At 52.8% G+C, this 22,709-nt stretch overlaps 9 protein-coding genes across 9 annotated transcripts; 5 read left to right on the forward strand and 4 right to left on the reverse strand.

The window, feature by feature from the left end:
* Nucleotides 1-1,514: 1,514 nt before the first annotated feature.
* On the forward strand, nucleotides 1,515-3,133 carry N7510_004792 (ACT domain-containing protein; the record flags this gene model as incomplete). Its single annotated transcript, XM_056976718.1, has 3 exons — nucleotides 1,515-1,571; nucleotides 1,621-2,030; nucleotides 2,095-3,133. The coding sequence occupies 3 exons, from the start codon at nucleotides 1,515-1,517 to the stop codon at nucleotides 3,131-3,133; spliced, it is 1,506 nt and encodes a 501-aa protein (XP_056836674.1).
* Nucleotides 3,134-3,355: 222 nt separating this feature from the next.
* On the reverse strand, nucleotides 3,356-4,414 carry N7510_004793 (uncharacterized protein; the record flags this gene model as incomplete). Its single annotated transcript, XM_056976719.1, has 1 exon — nucleotides 3,356-4,414. The coding sequence occupies one exon, from the start codon at nucleotides 4,412-4,414 to the stop codon at nucleotides 3,356-3,358; it is 1,059 nt and encodes a 352-aa protein (XP_056836675.1).
* A 239-nt stretch (nucleotides 4,415-4,653) lies between these two features.
* On the reverse strand, nucleotides 4,654-5,897 carry N7510_004794 (WD40 repeat domain-containing protein; the record flags this gene model as incomplete). Its single annotated transcript, XM_056976720.1, is given in 4 exon segments — nucleotides 4,654-5,372; nucleotides 5,441-5,552; nucleotides 5,571-5,785; nucleotides 5,846-5,897. 4 exon segments carry the CDS (start codon nucleotides 5,895-5,897, stop codon nucleotides 4,654-4,656), a joined length of 1,098 nt encoding a protein of 365 aa, XP_056836676.1.
* Nucleotides 5,898-7,479: 1,582 nt separating this feature from the next.
* On the reverse strand, nucleotides 7,480-8,987 carry aspC (septin CDC12; the record flags this gene model as incomplete). The annotated part of the gene is made up of 7 exons (XM_056976721.1): nucleotides 7,480-7,549; nucleotides 7,599-8,107; nucleotides 8,161-8,471; nucleotides 8,533-8,695; nucleotides 8,751-8,793; nucleotides 8,859-8,872; nucleotides 8,946-8,987. 7 exons carry the CDS (start codon nucleotides 8,985-8,987, stop codon nucleotides 7,480-7,482), a joined length of 1,152 nt encoding a protein of 383 aa, XP_056836677.1.
* A 374-nt stretch (nucleotides 8,988-9,361) lies between these two features.
* Nucleotides 9,362-12,278, forward strand: N7510_004796 (snoRNA-binding rRNA-processing protein PWP2; the record flags this gene model as incomplete). The annotated part of the gene is made up of 5 exons (XM_056976722.1): nucleotides 9,362-9,379; nucleotides 9,435-9,547; nucleotides 9,601-10,096; nucleotides 10,146-10,393; nucleotides 10,448-12,278. 5 exons carry the CDS (start codon nucleotides 9,362-9,364, stop codon nucleotides 12,276-12,278), a joined length of 2,706 nt encoding a protein of 901 aa, XP_056836678.1.
* Nucleotides 12,279-12,582: 304 nt separating this feature from the next.
* On the forward strand, nucleotides 12,583-14,427 carry N7510_004797 (cytochrome P450; the record flags this gene model as incomplete). The annotated part of the gene is made up of 4 exons (XM_056976723.1): nucleotides 12,583-12,915; nucleotides 12,969-13,173; nucleotides 13,245-13,865; nucleotides 13,934-14,427. The coding sequence occupies 4 exons, from the start codon at nucleotides 12,583-12,585 to the stop codon at nucleotides 14,425-14,427; spliced, it is 1,653 nt and encodes a 550-aa protein (XP_056836679.1).
* A 293-nt stretch (nucleotides 14,428-14,720) lies between these two features.
* Nucleotides 14,721-18,941, reverse strand: N7510_004798 (chromatin-binding exonuclease XRN1; the record flags this gene model as incomplete). Its single annotated transcript, XM_056976724.1, has 1 exon — nucleotides 14,721-18,941. One exon carries the CDS (start codon nucleotides 18,939-18,941, stop codon nucleotides 14,721-14,723), a length of 4,221 nt encoding a protein of 1,406 aa, XP_056836680.1.
* A 427-nt stretch (nucleotides 18,942-19,368) lies between these two features.
* On the forward strand, nucleotides 19,369-20,962 carry N7510_004799 (WD repeat RBAP46/RBAP48/MSI1 family protein; the record flags this gene model as incomplete). Its single annotated transcript, XM_056976725.1, has 6 exons — nucleotides 19,369-19,393; nucleotides 19,444-19,503; nucleotides 19,561-19,666; nucleotides 19,724-20,185; nucleotides 20,237-20,722; nucleotides 20,788-20,962. The coding sequence occupies 6 exons, from the start codon at nucleotides 19,369-19,371 to the stop codon at nucleotides 20,960-20,962; spliced, it is 1,314 nt and encodes a 437-aa protein (XP_056836681.1).
* A 566-nt stretch (nucleotides 20,963-21,528) lies between these two features.
* N7510_004800 (GTP cyclohydrolase I) lies at nucleotides 21,529-22,690 on the forward strand (the record flags this gene model as incomplete). Its single annotated transcript, XM_056976726.1, has 4 exons — nucleotides 21,529-21,785; nucleotides 21,841-21,974; nucleotides 22,026-22,330; nucleotides 22,388-22,690. 4 exons carry the CDS (start codon nucleotides 21,529-21,531, stop codon nucleotides 22,688-22,690), a joined length of 999 nt encoding a protein of 332 aa, XP_056836682.1.
* Between the last annotated feature and the right edge of the window lie 19 nt (nucleotides 22,691-22,709).

The following is a 22,709-nucleotide window of genomic DNA, read 5'->3' on the forward strand; positions in this document are numbered from 1 at the left end:
CGAGTGCCATCATTAGAAGATCATAGCAGTAAATGGAGAAAAATAACCAAACAGTCGTATTCGGCGTGAGGAATGCTCCAAATGGCCGAGGAATGCCAAAAAGAGCAAAAGGCGAGTCTTCTGCCTGTTGTTCGACGCAAGGGGCCGCATACCGGGCGGGCAGATCAAAGAAATCATCAACAAAAGCGGTTGGTCTCAAAAATTAAGATGGCTGTGAGAGGCCATGGGTCCTACTGTTTGCGGAAGTTGTGATCGAAGAGCTGCTTTACCAAGTTTTTTCCCTCACCCGCAAACGGCAAATCGTACTTATGACTGTTGACCCAGCACTATCCAAATGCTCAGTACCCAGTTTAGAGGAAGTGCCATTCATGTGCAGCGGCATCATAATTCCATGTGCTGTTGTCTTTGCTTGGACGATTCTGTCTTGGTGCTCAACAAGGGGGGAAGACGGGGGAGTCAACGCCTTCAGTCAGCTACCGAAGGCAAGATAAACCTGCCGCTCCCGACTGGCTGCCTGTCGTCTCTGCTTTTTATCTCACAGGCACCAAGAGAGAGTCCTGTCCACTAAGACATGAATGACTAGTGACATGAATGACTAGTCGGAATCCACGGACCTGTCAGCTGAGAGCGGGGACTTTAGTAGCCGTCGTAGTACCTCAGGCGTAATCCTTCCGCACAAGGCAAGTCTGCGGATGAGTAGTACAGATCATCGTTCCTGCACGTAACTAGTGGCGGGGGAGAGATAAGGCACGTTGTGATGCGCTGTCGGATGCATGGTCGATCTTCCCCTTAATCAAGAAATCTGGGGAAAGGAAGACCCGAAGATTCATCATTATGACATGCAGCATCTGGCAAGCGAAGCACGAATGATGTATATCGTGCCCTCTCTAAGGCTGTTGGTCTGTTCCCAGACACCATATCCAGCCCTGTCCGTGCCCCATCGAGAGCGGCGCCTAGCGCGGGGCCGATCCTAGGCGAAGACGATAAGCACGAAGGTGAGGCAAGTGGGCCCTAAGATAAAGCACCGTTGCATGAAGAGATTGGGTAACTAAATGATAATTAGCTGGGAAGAAAAAAGAGGAAGAGAAAAGACCAAAATGGTCGGTCACGTTGTCGAGTGAATATTTTCGCCTCTCGACCACACTTCTCACACTTGACTCATCCGCACCGGCATTGCCCATCCATCACGAACTGACGCCATAACGGTGCGTCTTGCTCGGATTGCGTCTCTCCTGCTTAGGCAGCATTCTTATAACCTCAAGGTGCCGTGCCATTGCGCAACGACATCATCCCATCTGGCCCTATCATCGCCGTGGACAATGGCGTCATAGTCGGGTAGCTGCAGTGTACCGAATCGAACACCATGCCACCCGTGAACTTCATTGCGCCAGAAAGCAAGGAATAGCACGACTTTTCTCACTCAAACTGAGTGAGACGAATTCACCTCCTGTATCGTCAATTCCTCGTCTCGACCAGCTTTGTCTAAGCGCCTCCACCCGATTGAAGATCCAACAATGCCAGCGAAGATGGATTCATCCATGACCCTGATCGATGCCCAGGTTAATTTCCTTGTGAGTTCATTGCAACCCCCTGGTCTTGCAACTCTCTAACAGTTATCAGGATGAGAACCTTGTATTGGTGCATATCCCATTGGACCTGTACCCGTACTTCCTGAAGGCAGTACTAAGACTGCTCTTCGATGAGATCCCTCCACTAGAAGAAGAGGGACCCGAGGACGAAGATGTGGTCCTCGATGATATAGAACCTGAATTTGGCAGGAAATCGAACGATCAGCCTGCGTTCCTGAATATCTCCATTACACCCGTGGAGGTCTCTGTGATCTGCCCACGGCGACTTGTCGACAAGTACTTCACGCCTCTAATGAACCAACTGGATCTGGTCAACGCCTCGCTGCGATCTCGTGTAGAGGTCAGTGAGAACGATTATATCGCCATGCAGGTCCTTGGACAGGGCCTGGAGGCAGGCAAGCGTGTCTTGGAGCTGACTAGCCCGCTCGCCATGGCTGGAATGTACGTGAGAACGATACTAGGTATACTTCCACATCACAGAAGTTAACACTGACGTTTCCTACAGCTCCATCTTCTTCATCTCCACCTATTTCTCAGACTATATAATCGTCCCCCTCCACAGCAAGACAAGCGTGATGTCTGCCCTCGAAAGCCGCGGCTTCCAATTTGACAATGCAACGGACACATTCGTCACCAGCCCACTTGGCTCACCCTCATTACACCCAGAAAGACGACTGAGCAACGCCACTCCCCTGGCAACACCGCCACCATCTACATTAGCGGAGCTCCAAACCCGCACATTCGACAGCCTGCGCAAGCGCCAAATCTCGCCCTACGTCGACGACTCACTCCGTCTCGTGCAATGCGCAGCGCATCACCAGTACAACCGCGAGGAAGAAAGCTCAATGTCCATCCTCCGCGATGCCCTAACAACCGTTCTTCTCGTCGATGAGCCGCGCTTCCTCTCTCTCACCCTCCCATCTCTGGACCCAGCCGCGTCACTCCTCCTTGAAAAGCGTCTTCTGCCTCGCTTTGCGAGACTCTCCAGTTCCCACAAGGACTACGAGGACGGATCTGGTCTTCTCCTAGGCTCGAAAGAGGACTACCTTATTCCCATCATGCTCGATCTCAGAGACCTTCCTCTCGAGGCGACGGGTATCGTCTGCGGTGTGGCGGGTCGTCTCGCTCAGGCGACCCATACTCTCGGAGGAGGGCACGAAACCAATGGCAACGATAATAGCCATAGCAGTAATGATAGCGGCAACGTCAATATCGTTGGAAGCCACGGGAGCAGTGTTCTGGGCTCTGTGCCTGCACTCTTCGACACGATCGGAACCCGGTTGGGTACGTCCGGCAAGAAACATACCCTCACTCCCTTACCACCAACGATACACCACCATCTCAAGCCAGACATCGATGCCGCAGCGGATGCAGTGGAGATCAGCTTTCTGAGCACGGCGCGCGCGGGAACGATCATTGTTGGGGAGGATGAACTTCGTCGGGCGATCGATGCCCTTGAGGCGGAGAAGGGATCTGAAACTGGTTTGGAAGATGCGCCGATGCAACTGGAGAATCCTGCTGATACGGAGGTTGAGGGCGTATAGGCGTCTGCAAAAGTTTGTTTGTTTTTTGCTTTCCAGTTTCAATTTGTAGGAGTACGTCTACGGTGTCGTTATATTATTCCCCATCATCGCGCTGGATAACTCGATTGATGATATATGAATTGTTGCATGTAACCCGGTGCTTCTTTCTCTGAATTACACTATGCTAATGCGATATATACCATTCATCGATCTTGTCACACCACATTGTTAATGTCACTTAGCTTAATTCGCCTCGTACACATACAAAGTCGAATTATGCTGGTCCGGAACAGCGTAGATCCTCAACTTTCCATCCACAACAGCGGCGTCGATCGGGTTCTCGGTCATGGGAGTCCCTAGGTCGCTTAGTAGCTCGATGGGTACTTCCCAGAGTGGAAGCATAGTCTGTATATCGACGAGGGCGAGTCCACCGAGGTTGAATGAAGACGAAGCATACTGGATGGTAGCCACACCACCGCAGAGCATGATAGGTCTCCTGGAATTCATGCGAGCAGCAGTGCCAATGTCAGCAGGCAGTATGTGATGACCCAGGAATTTGCAGTCTTGGTAGTCGACATAGAATGACCGATCTGGCACGGATGACTGCGGTGGCGTAAAGCCGGGCAGAGGAGTAAAACCGTGCGGGTAATCCTTGATAGACCAGGTGGTGGCATTGCGTCCGCCCCAGTTCAGTGTCACGAGTTCATCGGTGATGGTATCGTGAACAATGCCGCCGTTGTGGTCGTGGGTGCGGAAGAGAGGCGTTTGGTCCAGCGTAAGTGGGTCGATCTTGACAATGGTGGCCGTGCTGTTTGGTCGATACTGCGCCAGCGTGATCCAGATGTAGCGGCCATCGTAGTCGATCCCGCCACCGTGATATTGGATATCGCCGGGTGGAGTCAGGGTCGCGTTGGCAATGAGTCGGCCCTGACCATCATAGACAAGCATGTGTGCAAAGCCAGCGCCAGGGCTGCGATCCGTGCCGTTGATCGGATGAGGGTATGTCTTGGTCGGGACGGTCCATTGTCCGGCTGAAATGAAGAACCGGTCGTCTCCGATGCGGGCCATGCCCTCCGGCTCACCCGTATCGCCTTCAAGGCGGGTTTTGGAAATGAGCTTCCAATTGACCGGCCGGCCGAGAGTTGTAAAGAGGTCAACGATTGCGCCTCCATCGGACTCGGCGTGGGATTTGGGGAGCTTGTTGTTGGGAACAAAAGGCTCGTTAGGACGCACAATAGTGACATTAGTAGCAGCGCTCAATGCCACCGTCGCAGTCAGGGCCACGGCAGATGAGATCTTCATCTTGTTGTCGAATGCGCTCAGAGGAGATGGCGGATGGGAGAATGGAGATGTTGTTGGGCTCGGGAAGAATCCCGGTTTTATACCAGCAACCTCCGATTTACAAATTTCTCCGAGCCTCGTTTCGTTGGCAATTCCACTATATCGCTCAATTGCAATATAATTCGTGCGAACGGTGAGAAGACAAGGGCAGCACGGGGTGGAGAGGTGGGGAACAATGATGCCTCCGGTGGCTGCACGTTTCAGTGCGGAGATGCCATGTTGGCTAACCAAAAACCCGGACAGTCCCTGGATCCCAAGTTAGCATTGCGTCGTTTAGCAGCGGAATAAGGGACATAGAAGGTCATACCATCAGAACACCCACTCGCCCAGCAGCCCCCTTTCTCGGTCCATGCAACACAACTCACAGCCTTGACTTTGGGTCCCATGGGCACGGTCGCAATCGTTTGCCCACTCAGGACATCCCAAGCAAAAGCTGCGGCTCCAGTGCCGACACCGTCGCCTTGTGCAGCCTCGCTTCCACTCAAGACCACGGCGTCCCCGCGACCAAAAACAGATCGAATCCGCAGTTCCGTGTTCCGGTAAGCTTGTCGCGGTGTTCTAAGCCCAGCGAGCGGTTGTGGAACTTCTTTCTCTCCTGGTCCTCCAAACGCTTTGAGCAGTTTTCCGTCCATGCGGTCCAGCATGCGGATGTAGCCGTCCAATGTGGAGATAAGTAACGCATTGCCATCCGCTGAGCACCGCACGCTCGTCACGGGGTGGCCCAAAACATCGACTGTAGTTTTTCCCATGCGGACATCGTAGACTCGCACGTGGCCGTCGTAGCTGCCGCTGGCAATCGAGTATGTGGGTGTGTGCACATGCAGGGTGGAAACAGTGTCGCTCGCTTCGGGGAGGGTCTGGATTGGTTTATAGGCGTTGGAGCGAGTATCCCATAGATTTATTGTCGTGTCAGCACTTCCTACGCCAACAACACCGGGTTAGTCGAATGTCGTAGAATGCCAACCCGCCACGCGTATTGGAACGTACCAGAGATAACCACGGAGTCACCCTCGCCCGCGAATTGAACGGCCTCGACGCGACTGTTGTGTCCGCCCCACCGCCTAGTCGTGATGCCTTGTTCGACATCCCACAGGAAGACCTGGCGGTCGCCGCCTACGCTCGCGAAGCGCGCGTTGTCGGATGCGACTGCGATGTCCAGCACCGAATAGCCGTGCGCCTCATAGCGCTGGATGGGAGAGGAAGTCTCTGCAACTGGTGCAGGCTTGTTTGCATTGTTGGGAACGGCGCGCGAGAGGTGGATGGCGCGATCGGAGGAGCCGGTCAGGATGTAGGTGCCCGGGTAGCTGGAGAAGGTCACGGCGTTGATGGGGCCTGGACGAAAGTCCGACGTTAGCTGGGAATGTCCCAAGAGCAAACAAATCTAGGACCTACCACTGTGTGTTTTGAGTGTATGCAGGGGCGCGGCTGAGAATTGGGCCGCCATGGCTGCACAGTTGCAGGAAAGACAAAGTGGGAGCTTGGGCGGAACGAAGTCACTGGCCCACGACGTACAGTCGAGTCTGGCCGAGTGGTGTAAAGCGACTGAAATATAATGTAGTCGCCCCTCGAAGTTACATATATATCTAAGCATTGATATAGCTTCTTGTTAATCTGTCGGAATCTTTCGTTAACTTATGAAGCTCTCCACGATTTCCAATTACCTACTTAGTGCTAATTATATAATTTACGATCTACGAAAGCCTGGTAAAAAATGGCTGGTAAATTATATATTTTTTCCTATCCATCACTATCAAAAGATGGCCATCTCAATCAATCAGAAGGCACTGTGGCCGAGCGGTCTAAGGCGAGTGACTAGAAATCACTTCTCTTCGGAGGCGTGTGTTCGAATCACACCGGTGTCGATATTGTTTTTACTCGCTTTTTTCATAAGCGAGTTCTTAGAATAGTGTTTTGGATAAGCAAAATAATAACATGATGACCATAAATCTAATATGAAATCTTACTTTATTGGATTACCAAAAAATACAGACCCGTAAGGAACTATATTATTATATCTGACCAAAGATTATAATTTTTTTAACCCCCATAAATATGCTTTTTATCATCTAAATAGTGCTATGACTTATAAATTCTTGTATTAACCATTGGTTGTTGAGCCATCGAGTTGCAAAATACCTCTAGTACTGTAGTGTTTTCGGATTAGCCCGCCTACTCTCTCGCCATTCGCCCCTACTTTCTGATAGTGTCCTTTAAGACACGAATTCACAACGTTGGCACTGTGGCCGAGCGGTCTAAGGCGAGTGACTAGAAATCACTTCTCTTCGGAGGCGTGTGTTCGAATCACACCGGTGTCGTTAATTTTTTTTTACCCGTCCCATGTTTTTGTCTTTTCGGCTGAAATTATTTAAAATTCTATCCAATATCCAGTAACGAATGATTTCCAATCGTACTTTTGTTTGTAACTTCATATACGCAATTTGAGACCATAAGACCATGCTCACAACCTGCGCAGTCTGACGGAGAGGTCTGTCTTTCCTCGCTTTCACTATGTACTCCTGGAGTAGAGTCCCAACTATTGGACCTCAGTTTACTTGTTGTTAAGGCCATGTTGGATTGCCATTGTGAAGATGCTCAGGTACACTGCAAGACTAGTTTCTGAGTCAATTCTATTACATAGCCGGGAAGAAATCATCCTTGTCTTCAGCAACTTCCGTTCCCCTAAGCTTATTTTTGCTTGTCGAATGCCACTACTGTCTGTTCCCTTTCTCTACTCGCCTCAGAGGACCGGAATAGCAGGACCCCAACGACTAACAGATCTAGAATCCGGTGCGTAGGTATGACCAACAACGACATATTAATACGGCATGCTTGATGTGGAGGGTAATTATCAAGGTTGTAGAGACACCATCGCTAGCTACCAGCGGTAAATGGATATAACAAACAGAACGAAGCCCCTCGAGGCGAAGGTGCGCCCTCCCACAAACGGTAAGACATTGGGGTACTCAAGAACGAAAACAAACACGCTTCTACTACTGCTACCCTTTTGAAGGTTCTCCTCCACGTCCCTAACGGCGGCCATGGCTGCGGGTGTTCGAGCCCTGCAAGCCCTCGATCTCTTGCTCGAGCGATTTGATCCTGGATGACGGTCAATAAGGATTTGGGCAGAAGAACGGGGGATACATACGCAGCGTGAGTGGCCTCGAGGTCTTTGTTGAGGCGGTCTCGCTCGGAGATGAGCTTCTGCTCCCACTGGCGGAAGCGCTGCTCTTCGACCTTGACCTGCTCGGTGAAACGCTTGCGCAGACTCTCCTCTTCCTCCTTGAACTTGGGATTGTCCAGCTTGCGGGGTCGGGCCTCGCCAAACTTGCGCGTCTCCATCTGCTGCGCACGGTAGGCCTCGTAATGCGATTCCTCCGTCGTGTGGATGAGGTCCAGCATGTGGGTGCGGATGAGGATCGAGCGGAGCTTCTTGAAGTCGCAGTGGTCCTCATTCTCCACCTCGGCCACACCCCAGGCGTATTGGCGACCCTTAACCACACGGCCGTCGTTGGCCTTGACATCCTTCTCCGAACCGATCACGGCGAAAGGCATGGCGGCCATCAGGGCCTTGGCGTGGGTAGCGGCGTGCTCATCATCCTCCTCGACGGGCGGGGAGTAGATTTTGATGCCCTGGGCCTCAATCACGGCACGGATCTGGTCGCTCGTCAGCTATCAATTGCGTACAGCCCACCCAGTTTTCCACTCACTCTCTCCTTGTAGCGAGCCAGGTCGGCGTGGCTCAGGGTATCGGCCTTGGCAACAACGGGGATCAGGTTGACGCGGGAGCTCAGGCGTTTCATCACCTCGATATCCAGCGGCTTCAGGGTGTGACCGGTCGGGCGGATGAAGTACAGACAGGCGTGGACACGCATGTCAATCTTGTCGGTGCGGCGGGGCTGCTGCTCCTGGAGCATATACGACTCATGCTGGTCATCCAGGAACTCGATTATGGGCTGCCAGGAGTCACGGTTGTTGACATAGTCGCCAAAGCCGGGGGTATCGATGACGGTCAGGCGGACTGGAGAGGAACCAGTCGGTCAGAAAAACATCCACATCGGTCGAAAGTGCGGATCCCAAACCTTTGAAAAACTTCTCCTCCAACTCAGCCTTGGTGATCTCAATCTCGACAGTTCGGTCAACCTGCTTCTGGTGACGGCGCTTGTGGTCGGCGTAGTTCTTGATGGTGGTGGAGAACAGGGTGTTGATGAACGTTGTCTTTCCTAGTCCCGATTCTCCCGCGACCTGTTGAAGAATTTCATTAGCCGTGGGACCGACCGACCGATTTGTCTAGACACACCATGATGGTAAAGGCCGCACCCCGTTTCGCGACAATCTTGTGCCTATACCGATGACCGATTAGAATCTTCGCACATGCCCACTCTTCGGAACGCTTGGATGTACACACCGCTGGTTGGGGAGCTAGTAGAGAGGAAGAAATTCCGATTAGCCATCTATTGTTTTTGGAGTTGTGATTGTGTGTGATGTCACTTACATTGGCAATGCCAATGGGCGTGGCGGTCTCCGTTGTCGACATGGTGGGCGATAGGGGGGGGTGTGCGGCAAATTCACCGGTCAGGAGAAAGACAAAGGAACGTCCTCAGCGGAAGAAAATCCAAAGAAGATAAGAAGCGGGAGATTCCTCGGTGATGGGGAAGGAAAGGGGGAAGGGAAAGCGAGAAAAAAGGAAGCAGAAGAAAGTGAAGCTCGAGGTGTGGCCCATCGCGCCTTCCCCCTGAATCTCCTTTCGTTTTCTGGAGTATAGCTTAGTCCTTGCCTATCTGGGCCTAGCGTGGCCGCTATCCCTGTTCGGTCCCGGGATCGGAGCATGGATGATCCGGTGGTCTTATCATGTGCCGGCGCGACCATAATTTTTTGGTGAAGCAAGAAAGAGGATATTGCACGGCAACCATGAAGACAGACTTCAAGGTGAGTGGGTGTGGGTGTGAGTGCGGGAATAACAGATAAAATACTGACGGCCCAGTTCTCCAATCTCTTGGGGACCGTGTACCGCAAAGGAAATCTTCTCTTCACCCCAGATGGCACCTGCTTGCTCTCGCCAGTAGGCAATCGAGTCTCGGTCTTTGACCTGGTCCAGTATGTACGCTCCAGGGGATAATGTGATGGGCTTGCTGACATTTCCCGCTCAGTAACACCTCCTATACTCTGCCATTTGCCCACCGCACTAGCATCGACCGCCTCGATCTTTCGCCCAGAGGCAATCTCCTGCTGACCGTGGATGAAAATGGCCGAGCGATCCTGACCAATTTCCAGCGCCGGATCGCAATCCACCATTTCTCCTTCAAGGGACGAGTGTCGGCTCTCAAATTCTCCCCCTCGGGGCGCCATTTTGCGGTGGGTGTGGGCAGACGCCTGCAGATCTGGCAGACACCTTCCACCCCAGGGACCGAGACCAATGGCGAGATTGAATTCGCACCATTCGTGCTACACCGGGACCTTGCCGCGCACTTTGACACCCTCCGGAGTATTGAGTGGTCGAGCGATTCGCGGTTTCTTCTCACTTCCTCCAAGGACCTGACGGCGCGCGTGTGGAGTTTGGATCCCGAGGAAGGGTTTGAGCCAACGACGTTGGCTGGACATAGACAGGGTGTGGTGGCTGCATATTTCTCTGGTAATCAGGAATTGGTAAGAGAGAGATGTCCATGGTCAGAGCCAGCTCTAACAAACCCCATAGATTTACACGGTCAGTGAAGATGGCGCACTATTTCGCTGGGAGTATGTCTCCAAGAAAGATCCAGACACAATGGATGATATCGCCGAGGCTCGGTGGAGAATTGTCAAAAAGGATTTCTTCATGCAGAATGATGCCAAGGTCAACTGCGCCGCCTTCCACGCCCCGTCTAACTTGCTAGTTGTTGGCTTCTCCAATGGCTTGTTCGGGTTGTATGATCTGCCAGAGTTCAATATGATTCATCAGCTGAGGTAAGTTTGACCCATAGACTCGAATTTTTCTTTATACTAACGCCACATGCTCAGCGTCTCTCAAAGCAACATTGACGTTGTGACTGTCAACCAGTCTGGTGAGTGGCTGGCATTCGGCTCTTCAAAGCACGGCCAGCTGCTGGTTTGGGAGTGGCAGTCTGAATCCTACATCCTGAAGCAGCAAGGTCACCTCGATTCGATGAATGCCCTGGTCTATTCCCCCGACGGCCAGAAGATCGTGACTGCTGCCGATGATGGCAAGATCAAGGTCTGGGATGTTAAGTCGGGCTTCTGCATTGTGACCTTCACGGAGCATTCGAGCGGTGTTACCGCCTGCGAGTTTGCCAAGAAGGGAAGTGTTCTCTTTACAGCATCTCTGGATGGTTCAATTCGGGCTTGGGATTTGATCCGCTACCGCAATTTCCGAACATTTACGGCACCGTCCCGGCTTTCATTCTCCTCCCTAGCAGTGGACCCCAGCGGCGAGGTGATCTGTGCCGGCTCGCCTGATTCTTTTGACATCCACGTGTGGTCAGTGCAGACCGGGCAGCTGCTCGACCAGCTTTCTGGCCACGAGGGCCCTGTCTCAAGTCTTGCATTCGCCGCAGATGGAAACCATCTTGTCAGTGGCAGTTGGGATCATACGGTGCGAATTTGGAGCATCTTCGGTCGGACACAGACGAGTGAGCCTCTTCACCTGATGTCCGATGTCCTCAGCGTGGCTTTCCGCCCTGATGGACAGCAAGTTGCCGCGTCAACGCTTGATGGACAACTCTCGTTCTGGTCTATCACGGATGCGGTGCAGCAAGGTAATATTGACGGCCGTCGTGACGTCTCTGGAGGACGCAAAGTCTCGGACCGTCGGACTGCCGCCAGTGCGGCAGGGACCAAATCCTTCAATCGGATCAGATACAGTGCGGATGGCAGCTGTATTCTGGCCGGTGGGAACAGCAAGTTTATCTGTTTGTACGATGTCGGAACGGGGTCTCTAATCAAGAAGTTCACCGTTTCGGTTAACACGTCGATCGATGGCACGCAGGAGTTCCTGAACAGCCGGGACTTGACCGAGGCTGGCCCACGCGCCCTCATTGATGATACTGGCGAAGCATCTGATCGGGAAGATCGGGTTGACCGTACTCTTCCTGGCGCAAAGCGTGGCGATGCCGGTGCACGTACTACCCGTCCGGAAGTACGCGTGACATCGGTCGACTTTGCACCCACTGGAAGGTCATTCTGTGCTGCTTCCACAGAGGGCCTATTGGTTTACGGAGTGGACACCGATTTCCTCTTCGACCCCTTCGATCTCGACATTACTATCACCCCATCGACCATCCTTGCCACATTAGATGCCGCGAAGGCGGCATCCGATTCCAACACCGTGGACGATGACAACACGTTCCTGAAGGCGCTGATTATGGCATTCCGGTTGAACGAATCCACGCTTATCCGTGCCGTATATGAGGGGATCTCTCCATCGGATATCCCGCACGTGGTCCGGTCTGTGCCCACCGTCTACCTACCTCGTCTTCTCCGTTTCGTCGCACACGCAGCAGAAGAGACCCCTCATCTCGAGTTTAATCTACTTTGGATAGAATCGCTCTTCAGCAGCCATGGCCGGTATTTCAAAGACAACTCCGGAACCTTTGCACCGGAACTGCGCGCTGTCCAGCGTGTCATCGATGACATTCGGGAGAATCTCAAGCGGTTGACGGAAAAGAACCTCTACGACCTCAACTACCTGCTTTCTCAGCCCGTTCTCGCTGCCAAGAATCCGACTAGTGCTTTAATCGCCGTTCAATCGCTTGAAGACAATGGCGCTGACGATCAGATGGATGATGCGGAATGTGATGTGGATGGAGAGGGGGAGTGGGTTGGTCTTGAATGATGGCTTTATGTTTGCTCTCTTGTAACTCTAACTGCATCTGTTCCTGGCGTTTGTTTGTACAGTTTCTTTTTCAAGAATAGAGGTCCCAGGAGTCTTGTTGCAATTAATCCGGCTTCTGTCTTTTTCTCTCCATCCCGGGGAGAAATAGGTACATGGGTACACGCTAGGGCTTTCTTTGTCTTTCTCCTTCCCTAGGTCTCACTCCCACAACGACAGCATCCTCCCACGGTTCCGACACCTCTATCACACCAATAAATCATACCTCTGCCTCAGGCCACTGCCACCGATGCATTTCGAAATAGATATGGCTGCTATCCGGCCTCTGGCAGTGGCGCTGCTGCTTGTAGTCTATCTACTGCGGCGAGCGCAGTCCGATTCCTCGCTCGAGCACATTCCCATCCTCAAATTCAACCGCTATCTGCCCGACTTCGTTAACCGGCTCATCTACTACCCCAAGGCTGCGTCACTGATCTATCGAGGTTACAATCAGTACAAGGATTGTCCTTTTCGCATGCTAACAGCAGATGGCGAAGTAGTCGTTCTGCCTGTGAAATACACGGAGGAGCTGAGGAAGCTGCCTGCTTCGATCATCAGCTCTCTGGATGCACAATATGAGGTAAAAGGTCTTCCGTCTATGGTTGGTTTTCAGCAGCTGACTAGCTATATCTCCCTGTCTCTATGTTTCTATAGAATGCGCTAGGAGATTTTACCAATATCCTAATCAATAGTGCCCTGCCGTCAGCGACGGTTCGAAAGAAGTTGACTCCAAGCATAGGTGCGCTCCACATCACAATCTTCAACGAAGACATTTTCACAAATTGGTCAGGACGAATCACTCCCTGGGTCCTCGATGAGCTGCGCTATGCCTTTGACACTGTACTCCCCCAATGCGAAGGTGCGTAAATGAACACAATAGGGAAATTTACGCCAGAGCAGACATTGACCCCCCTTTAACCCCATACTCAGATGACTGGGTCCCCATCCAAGCGCACGAGATGTTCGTCCAACTAATCGCGTGCGCAACCTCGCGCGTAGTTGGCGGCGAGACTCTCCGACGCAACGAAAAATGGCTAGATAGCGCAAGCAGATACTCCGTCAATGTCGGGATCACAGTATTCCTCCTGCGCCCATTCCCACCCTGGCTCCGGTCCCTAATAGCGCCTTTCCTCCCCTGCGTGCGAGAGATGAAAGAGCAGCTACGTTTCGTGAAAAACGACCTGTTCGTGCCAATGATCCTCGAGCGCAGAGCTGCCGAGCAGGCTAATGACCCTGCCTACGTGAAACCGAATGACTTCTTGCAATGGATGATGGAGATGGCTGAGGAAGAGGGGGATAGGGATCCCGATCTGTTGGCGCACCACCTTTTCATTCTTATGAGTCTGGCTGTGGTGCATACCAGTAGCATGGCTATGTGTCACGCTCTGTATGATCTGGTTCTCATGCCGGAGTATCGAGCGCCTTTAAGGGACGAGATCACTCGTACGCTGAAGGATGGGTGGGAGAATGCTACCCTGGCGTCGTTCGTGGCTCAACGCCGTATGGACAGTTTCCTGCGCGAGTCGCAGCGGTTCAATCCACCTGGCGAATGTATGGCACTCACCCACCCTTTTGATTTTTTCGAAGCCGATTATTAACCTCTTCCTGGCTGCTTCTAGTATCCTTCCACCGCATCGTTAAAGAACCCCTCACCCTCTCAGACGGCCTCGTCCTCCCCCGAGGAACACACATCTGCTTCGCTGCTGGACCCATGAGCAAGGACGCAACTTACCTCTCCAACCCGGATATCTTCGACGGGCTCCGCTGGTGCCAGGATCCAGATGATCGATATGCCCTCATGTCTGATCCAAGTGAGAAACAATTACAAGTGCTCAATGGGTTTACCTCCACCGGCTCTTCCTCCGCCTCGGCCAGCTTCGTCACTATCAGCCCAGCAAGCATGCACTTCGGATTCGGGCGTCAGGCGTGTCCGGGGAGGTTCTTTGCCGTGAATACCATCAAGGCAATTATGAGTCGCATCATCTCGGAATATGATTTCAAGTTTGAAGATCTTCAGACTGGGAAGAGGCCTCCCAATATTCTTGTTGGGGAGCATATCATTCCCAACACGAGTACCAACGTCCTTTTCAGGAAACGCTCTATTGGACTGTGACTGGTTGAACATATTTTGGTCTTTTGGATGGCTTTTTGCTTGGTTGAGTTGGGTGGCATCTTCGGTTTATCATCTTGGACGTCTGCTTAGGGCTGAGTATCTAGACTGAACCTTGGCAGTTAGACGCTTTGTAAGAGCAAAAAGTTGACTGCAATATTTCATTGTACATTTCATCTCGAATCAATACGGAGCGTAGCCTCTAGGTATAGCCGGGTAGATAGTCAAGTTCTGTACACATACAATGACCAAAAAAAAGACACTCCCAAAGCAGACCACCACATTCACAACATCAATCACTCAGTTGTCTGCACAGCTCCACCACGGCCACGTCCTCTCCCGCGATATCCATTCCCACGGCCACGGCCCCGTCCGCGTCGTTGCTCCATGCCCTGTGGCGGCGGGACCTGAGTGTAGTTCTGCGGGCGGAAGTTGGGGTTGTTCTGGACGATGCCCTCAGTCGGGTCAGTGTTCTCGACAGTAACATAGCCGCCACGGCCACGATGCCCGTTGGCACCACCACGGCCGCGAGGACCACGCGGGGGGCCGTCACGGAAGGGCAGGGTGCCATTGATGCCACCGCGACCTCCACGGCCGGACCCATTGGTCTGTCCCGATACAGCGCCTCGGAAAGAACCTCGTAGCGGAGGAGGTGCCGATGCGTCTCTCAGCTGACCTTGTCCGTTCGGTCCCAGAGGTGTGCCGTATCCCGCGACTGTCAAAGGAGTGGCTTGTGTGCGGGCCTGCTGGCTAGTTGCAGCACGAGAAGTAGCAAGGAGTTGTCGGTAGGAGATGTTCAGAACAGACGATGCCAGAACAGTCTGTCCGCGGAATGGGGAGCAACGATCTCCCAACGTTGTGCCGCTCATGAAAGAGACGTCGAAGACAACATCGAGCAAGAGCGTTCGCGGGGTTCTCGTCAAGCCAACCACAGTACCACGCGTAGCGATGGGCACCTTGCCGGAATCCTGAGCATACACCACCCGATCACCGAGCTTGAAGGTCTGGTTGCCCAGGCGGTGCTCGACATCGGCAGGTCGGAGAAGAGCGCTGCGAGGGACGCCACGAACCTTCTTCGGCTGCATCTGCGGCTGCGATTGAACGAGGCGGTCAGCGTCCTGCTCGATCAACATGACCACATCAGAATCGAGCTGTTCAGCGTCCAGTGGCACGCGCTCAAAGTTCTTCGACTCAATGGACTTGAGCCAGTCGCGGATTTCCTTAATCTTCACCATGGCCACTTCCTCTGGGTAGAAATCGGTTGGGCGGAACTTGTCGCCTTGAGGGTTGCGCTGGATTCCAGCGATAAACTCGGGGAACTTGATCATGTATTGTTGAATCAGTTCCACGGCTTTCTGGCTGAACTCCCAACCGGAATCTCCACGACGGGAGTATCCCAGGACTTTCTGCTTCCGCGCCTCGAACTTGAGGTTGAGGCCCAAGTTCACGCGCTGGCCTTCGATCTCCACAGTGAAAGAGGAAGTAATCTTTGCAAGAACCAGGGCATTCAGACGGAGGCTGCGTGCAACAGCATATGAGGGCATGTATGGGAAATAGTTCTCAGCCTGGTTCACACGCTCCTTGGCAAAGTCGGGCTCGCGGCCTTTCACAGCCGCAATCAACCCATTGATCTTGCCATCATCATAGCCGGTGACGTGCACTGGTCTGCCGTAGTTGAAGTCTCCCAAGAAAAAGGCACGAGAGCCCTCGGGGAATTCTTCCTCGATAGGCAAAGCCTCTCGCTCGATAAACCGCACGTCCGGATTTACCACTTCATCAACCACCACCTGAAGAGCATAGTCGGTTTCTTGTCCAGGGATATCAGCGAATTCCTTGATGGTGGCACCCTCTTCGGTCTTGATCATGCCCTTGAGCAGCTGAATATGCACCATGGCCTCGACATCTCCAATGATCATGCCGAGACGCCTGCTGTAAGTGCCTTCGATCTTATCGGCCTTCTTCTTGAACTGTTCGATCTGTTGAGGGGTGTGGGGGATGGAAACCGGGTGTTCTTCCCCAGGGGGAAGGATGTAGTCAAAAAGCTCATCCGAGACCCGAATCACCAGAGCTTCTTGTAGGAATGGATATCCTACATGGACTCGTTTCCCAAGCTTTGTCTTGGCCAACTCAACGCTTGACCGGCTTGCGGGGTCGATGAGAGTGATGACCTGACTTTCGTTGCGACTCTCCTGTTGGAAGACACAGACACCGTGGAAAGCCAATTGGCCGAAGTGGGGCAAGGTCTTAAGACTGGGGAAGCCGGCCAGCGCGGCCTCGCCCAAATGCACGCCGTCCATCAACCCAGAGTACGGTTCCAGTCCATCCATAGTGGGTAGGTCGAAGACGTTTTCAATGCAATGGCAGTTCGGAAGGTCCGGGAACACACCAGGCATAGAAGAAGGATAGATATAGTTCACATCCGGTGAAAAGGTGAACTTGAGGCTAGCTCCAAAGTCGTTTCTGGCCTTCTCGTCCGGGGTCAGTAGACTATCTCTCGTCCTGAGAGCGCCCAGCAGCCGCTGTTCGTCAATAAAGGGGATTTTGACGACCGCTTCCCACTCCATCTTTTTTCCATTCATGTCCAGTTCGAAATCACGAGGGTAGAAATCAATGATGGGGGACTCGGGTGAAGTCATCAAGTCCCGGTACGCGGGGGGCACAATCGTCTTGCTGCGATCCGGCAAGACGCCCATCAACTGTTCATAAGGTCGGAAGGGTTGTCCTAGTTGGAAGTTCATGTCCGCGCCGAGACCCTTCTTCACATCTACTCTATTGTTAGTACTCATAGTAACAAACATAACACTCTCGTGTGACTTACCAGAGATCATTGGGGCGTAGTGGTATTTGAAAAACCAGGGCCATGAAGCAATGCCTTGGTAGTAGTAGAACAAGACCCACTGCAGGCCTTGCACGTAGTTCTCGGTCAGTTTCTGCATCTCTTCGTGGTTATCGAGGCCCCATCCAAACTTGGTCCGGTAATAGTTGTCTTTCCACTGTTCGAATTTGGCCTCATACTTCTTCTCCGCGGCCTGCTGCGCTTCCTCGGAAGTCATATCCAAGATCTTGGCTTTCTCATACTTTCGAATGATACGTTGGACCGCCATGGATGCTTCTTCGTCGTCGTCTTCGGAATCGTCATCGTCTTTGGGTTGAGGATGCTGGAGCCTCATGGACCGATCCCCATTCTCATTCTCTGTTGTTGACCAAGGTACCCGAAGCTCATCCGCAAGCTTTTCGATGAAACTGCGGTCTCGCGCTGGCAGTGTGGGCGGGAAGTCCAAGGGCTTGGCTTCTGAGCCGTTCTCAGGTCGGTTCAAGACGTACTTCTTGATTTGCTTCAGAAGTTCTTTCTGTGCTGGAGTAATTGTCAGAGTCTTAGGGTTCTTCTGCGCTTCGAGTGTGCCATCGTTTCCGTTCTTCTTGGCCTTGATCCATTGGGCATCGGAATTTTCAGCCTCGAAAAATCGGTGTTCGACGTCACTCAAGGCCTCCACAAGTGTTCCCAGGCGCTGCACGTTGATCACACCATGTTCATTGATATATCCGCCCATCTTCGGCAACACCTCCTTGTATATCTTGAACATGAGCGCAAGAGCACCTTCGTTGATGTGCAGGTTCGGTAAGTTGGGAAGGAAATCGTTTCCAACAAAAAATGCCATGAGAATGAAATCATCGATCACACGCTCCATGTTAAATGGGAAGTCCAGAGCGCCTTCTTTCTCTAGTTCTTGAAACTCCAATTCCAAGTACTCCCGAACCATGCTCAGGTGCAAAAGATAGAAGTTCTGATGTTCCAGCTCTTTGGGTTTCTTCGATACTTGGCGACCAAAGGTCACTTCTTCTCGGAGAAGGCAAAAGTGGGGGTCATGACTGAGAAGACCAAGCATGATCAGATCAGCGTCCAGGCCGTACAAACAGTGGCGGACATTCGGATGGTAATCGGGCTGCGCTTTTGCGCGCCGGATGTACTCCATGATCTTGTGTTCTCCCTCTCCCGGGACCTCATGGCCTGAAAGCACAATTTCGACACCTTGCCAGTCTGTGTCCTCGGAGATTTTCTTGTTGATGAAATATTTCAACTGCTGCGTGAGTTTCGCCATGAACTCGGTACCGGGAGTAATACAGTTGCTGTCGAATGCGTCCTCTGTTGGCATCTCCACTCCTTGCGCGATTGCCTTCTCCTTGGCATTTTCCGCGTCCAACGCCGTGCGGAATCGGCGTGCTCGTTGTTGGTTCATCTTGGCGCGTGGCGCCACACCATCCACGGCCATGAAAAAAAGCTTCTGGGGCTTAATCTTTCCAAACAAATGCTCGATATAGTTGAAGATGGCAATAAACATCTGATCCTCCGTCATGCGAAACGTTGGGGAATCGCTGTCCTTGTGGGTACAGTTGTGAATAATGCCATTCATATCAAGATATAGGCTGTCGAACTCCGGTATCCGGCTCTCTGCGATCAGCATCGAGATGGCGGGATACCGCTCGCTCAGCCAGCGGAAGAATTTCGGAACACCCATGGTGAAATTTGGGTCACGTTCGTCCAAGTAGATATCGTTACAAGCAGATACGGCGCTCAAGGAGTTGCCGAGATCAAAGGTGTTGGGCAACAGTCAAGGTGGGAGGAATGAGAATATTTGCGACTGAGGAAGGTAGAACTCTCAAGACCGATCGAAACGAAAAGGCGTCGATAGAAAATGTTAGAGTCGACAGCCCCAAGGAAAGGAGGAAAGCGACGAGCGCCAAAAAAGCAAAGGGGAGAGTGAGGAGGTTGTAGGTAGATAGATTGTGGAGGAAGCAAAAGAAGAGGTGGAAAGACCGGAGTCATTGCCAAGCGCCGAAGGCGGTCTAGTGCCTATTAACGCGGTCTCGCGCGTCCAGCTCTTCTTCCTTCCTTCCTCTCCCTTGTCTCTCTTTCCCCCAATCAGCTTGACACAGACGGCAACCATGGAGCCCTACGAGGATGATAATGGTAAAATCGCCCCCTACACAGTTGTTTTACTCCAGCTAACGAATTGGCAGCCGGTGTTGAGGAACACGAGAAAGAGCAGGAACACACCAACGAGAAGATTATCAACGAAGGTATGCCAGCACCTCATTGCCTCCCCCAGGTAATGCGATCGCTGACGGGTTGAACAGAATACAAAACATGGAAGAAAAATGCGCCGTTTCTCTATGACATGATTCTGAGCACGGCGCTAGAATGGCCAACGCTCACCACCCAGTGGCTGCCAGACAAGCAAGAGTAGGCTTTCTCAATGCTTTGCGTGCATGTGTTCCATCTAATCGCATGTTCTTGCAGAGTGCCAGACAAGCCTTACTCAACTCATCGCCTGTTGTTGGGCACGCATACCACGGGAGATGCGCCGAACTACCTCCAGATTGCCCATGTGCAGCTGCCGAATCCCAATGTTCCCAACCCAGATGATTACGATGAAGACAAAGGTGAGATTGGGGGCTATGGCGGAGCTTCCAAGAAGCCTCAGATGGAAATCAAGTTCGAAATTGTTCAGAAGATCGACCACAAAGGTGAGGTCAACAAGGCCCGGTACCAGCTACAGAATCCCAACATCATCGCGACAATGTGTACGGATGGGCGGGTGATGATCTGGGATCGCTCGAAGCACCCCAGCTTGCCGACCGGCACCGTCAACCCCCAGATGGAGCTTTTGGGCCATGAATGCGAAGGATTCGGTCTCAGCTGGAACCCTCATGAGGCTGGTCATCTCGCTACGGGTAGCGAGGATAAGACTGTCCGCCTCTGGTAGGTCTCAGCTGCAATTCTCCCAATGTGCATGACTGACCCACGCCGTAGGGACCTCACCACCTACACTAAAGGCAACAAGGCCGTTCGCCCAACCCGCACCTACACGCACCACTCCTCCATCGTCAACGATGTGCAGCACCATCCCCTCCACTCGGCTCTCATAGGAACCGTCTCCGATGACATTACCCTCCAAATTCTCGACACCCGTGCCGCAGACACCACACGCGCAGCTGCTTCGGCGGAGGGTCAGCACCGCGACGCGATTAACTCCATCTCCTTCAACCCAGCGGCCGAGACCATTCTGGCCACCGGTTCGGCCGACAAGTCCATTGGGATATGGGATCTGCGCAACTTGAAGACGAAGCTGCATTCGTTAGAAGGTCACACCGATTCCGTGCAGTCCATCTCGTGGCATCCATTTGAGGAGTCCGTACTGGCCAGCTCCAGCTACGATCGGAAAATCATGTTCTGGGACCTCAGCCGGGCGGGTGAGGAGCAGACCCCCGAAGATGCACAGGACGGACCGCCAGAGCTGTACGTTTCCTTATATTTTTTGCTACAAATGGTCTCGTCGAATTCGGACTAATTCTTTGCTACAGCCTTTTCATGCACGGCGGACACACTAACCGCATTTCCGACTTCAGCTGGAACCTCAGCGATCCGTGGGTTCTCTGCTCGGCTGCCGAGGACAACCTGTTGCAGGTGTGGAAGGTGGCGGATGCGATTGTAGGCAAGGACCTGGAAGACGTACCGACGGAGGAGCTGGAGTCGTAATTCTGGAGTCTTTGTTATGTTGATTTAATTCCAGCGGCGGGCTGTAGGGGGTTGAACCTGACGAACAGTTTAAAATACCATTCCAGGATTACTGGCGACTATCCCGCATTTCTTTGTCGCGGGGGATGTATATCTCGCCACCAGATATATATTTCCGTCAGCACTGACAATATACTCCCGTCTCCCACGACATGGACGCCACGATATGAGTTAGCGTACTACTAAATTCCAAAATACCAAACGAAACAAGACCGACCACATCATGGACATGCAATAAAGAAAGGAACACTAGAAAAGCAAGTCCGTGTTGCACCGCATCTGGCAGATCAACGGCTCTGATTCTGCCGGGCGGGAAACTCGCTGATGCCATCGGGAAAAAAAAAGTAGAACTTTGCCTGTCGTCATGGCCATGTTCTTTCTCATACTGTCAACCGAATCAGATTGAGCTGGGAATCATCTTGTCGAAACCTATCGAGCCACTGGTCTGTTGTGTCCGCTTGGAATTTTGGGTGGAATCTTCTGTTCCACCATCCCACTTCCTCATCCTCTCTTTTCTCTGACTCACTATGGGCACCGGGGGCTCCCCTCCGCTTGGCCCGAAGCCGTCGGCCATCCCGTCCCATATGCTGAACGGTAGCTCGCCCCTGCACCCGACCACGGGCGTGCGTGATGAGCGTGAGAGGGAAAGCCTCAATTCATCCATCCGCTCCTCTTTCGCTCCCCGCGTCCCCGCTGAGTTCAATTCGCCGGAGACAGGGACCGCCGTCGCCGGCGAGTCGACTGCCAGTGCATCTGGCCTCGTTCGCAGCCCCGTTATCGTCCGGTACGCTCCTAGCACCCTCTCCCACAATTCCTCGTCTTCTGACAATTCATTCTAGACCGACTTTGAATGATCCTCCTCGGGACCCGCGCGACGAAGGCGGTCCATTGACCCCTCCGGCTACCGTGAGCCGTCCTGCGAGCCCTTACACATTGAACCCCCCCATCGACTTCGATGGGCTCAGCTGGCCTTGTAAGTAAATTGCTCCACGATTTCTCCTTTGCTCTAACCATCTCCGCCTAGGCCCCGGAACGCGGCAACGATTAGAATCGACACCCGAAGAGACCGAGGAACGGGTCCAGAAGCTTGCTGGAGCTGTGCGGACCATCCTTGAATGCATTGGAGAAGACCCAGAGAGAGAAGGGCTCCGCGAGACCCCCGAGAGATACGCCAAGGCCATGCTCTACTTCACCAAGGGCTACGAGGAAAATGTTCGGGATCTGGTCAACGGAGCGGTTTTCCACGAGGATCACGATGAACTGGTCATCGTGAAAGACATTGATGTTTTCTCCTTGTGCGAGCACCATATGGTCCCCTTCAGCGGAAAGGTATGTAATATTACTTACTTCCGACCCTGCATGAGTGATCCTGACGAAGTGGGGCAGATGCATATCGGCTATATTCCGGATCGCCGCGTGCTTGGTCTATCCAAACTGGCTCGTCTGGCGGAGATGTTCTCGCGCAGACTGCAGGTCCAGGAACGCCTGACCAAGCAGGTTGCTCTGGCCATCTCGGAGGTCCTCAAGCCCCGAGGTGTTGGTGTCGTGATGGAATCTTCCCACCTTTGCATGGTTATGCGTGGCGTGCAGAAAGTCAGCAGCACCACGACCACCAGCTGCATGCTGGGATGTATGCGATCCAGCGCGAAGACCAGGGAAGAGTTCTTGACCCTGCTGAACCGGAGATAATTTCCAATTACGAATTTGG

Source organism: Penicillium lagena (assembly GCF_028827675.1).
Source record: "Penicillium lagena strain IBT 129212 chromosome Unknown utg000002l_segment0_segment0, whole genome shotgun sequence".
NCBI classification, from domain to species: Eukaryota; Fungi; Ascomycota; class Eurotiomycetes; order Eurotiales; family Aspergillaceae; genus Penicillium; species Penicillium lagena.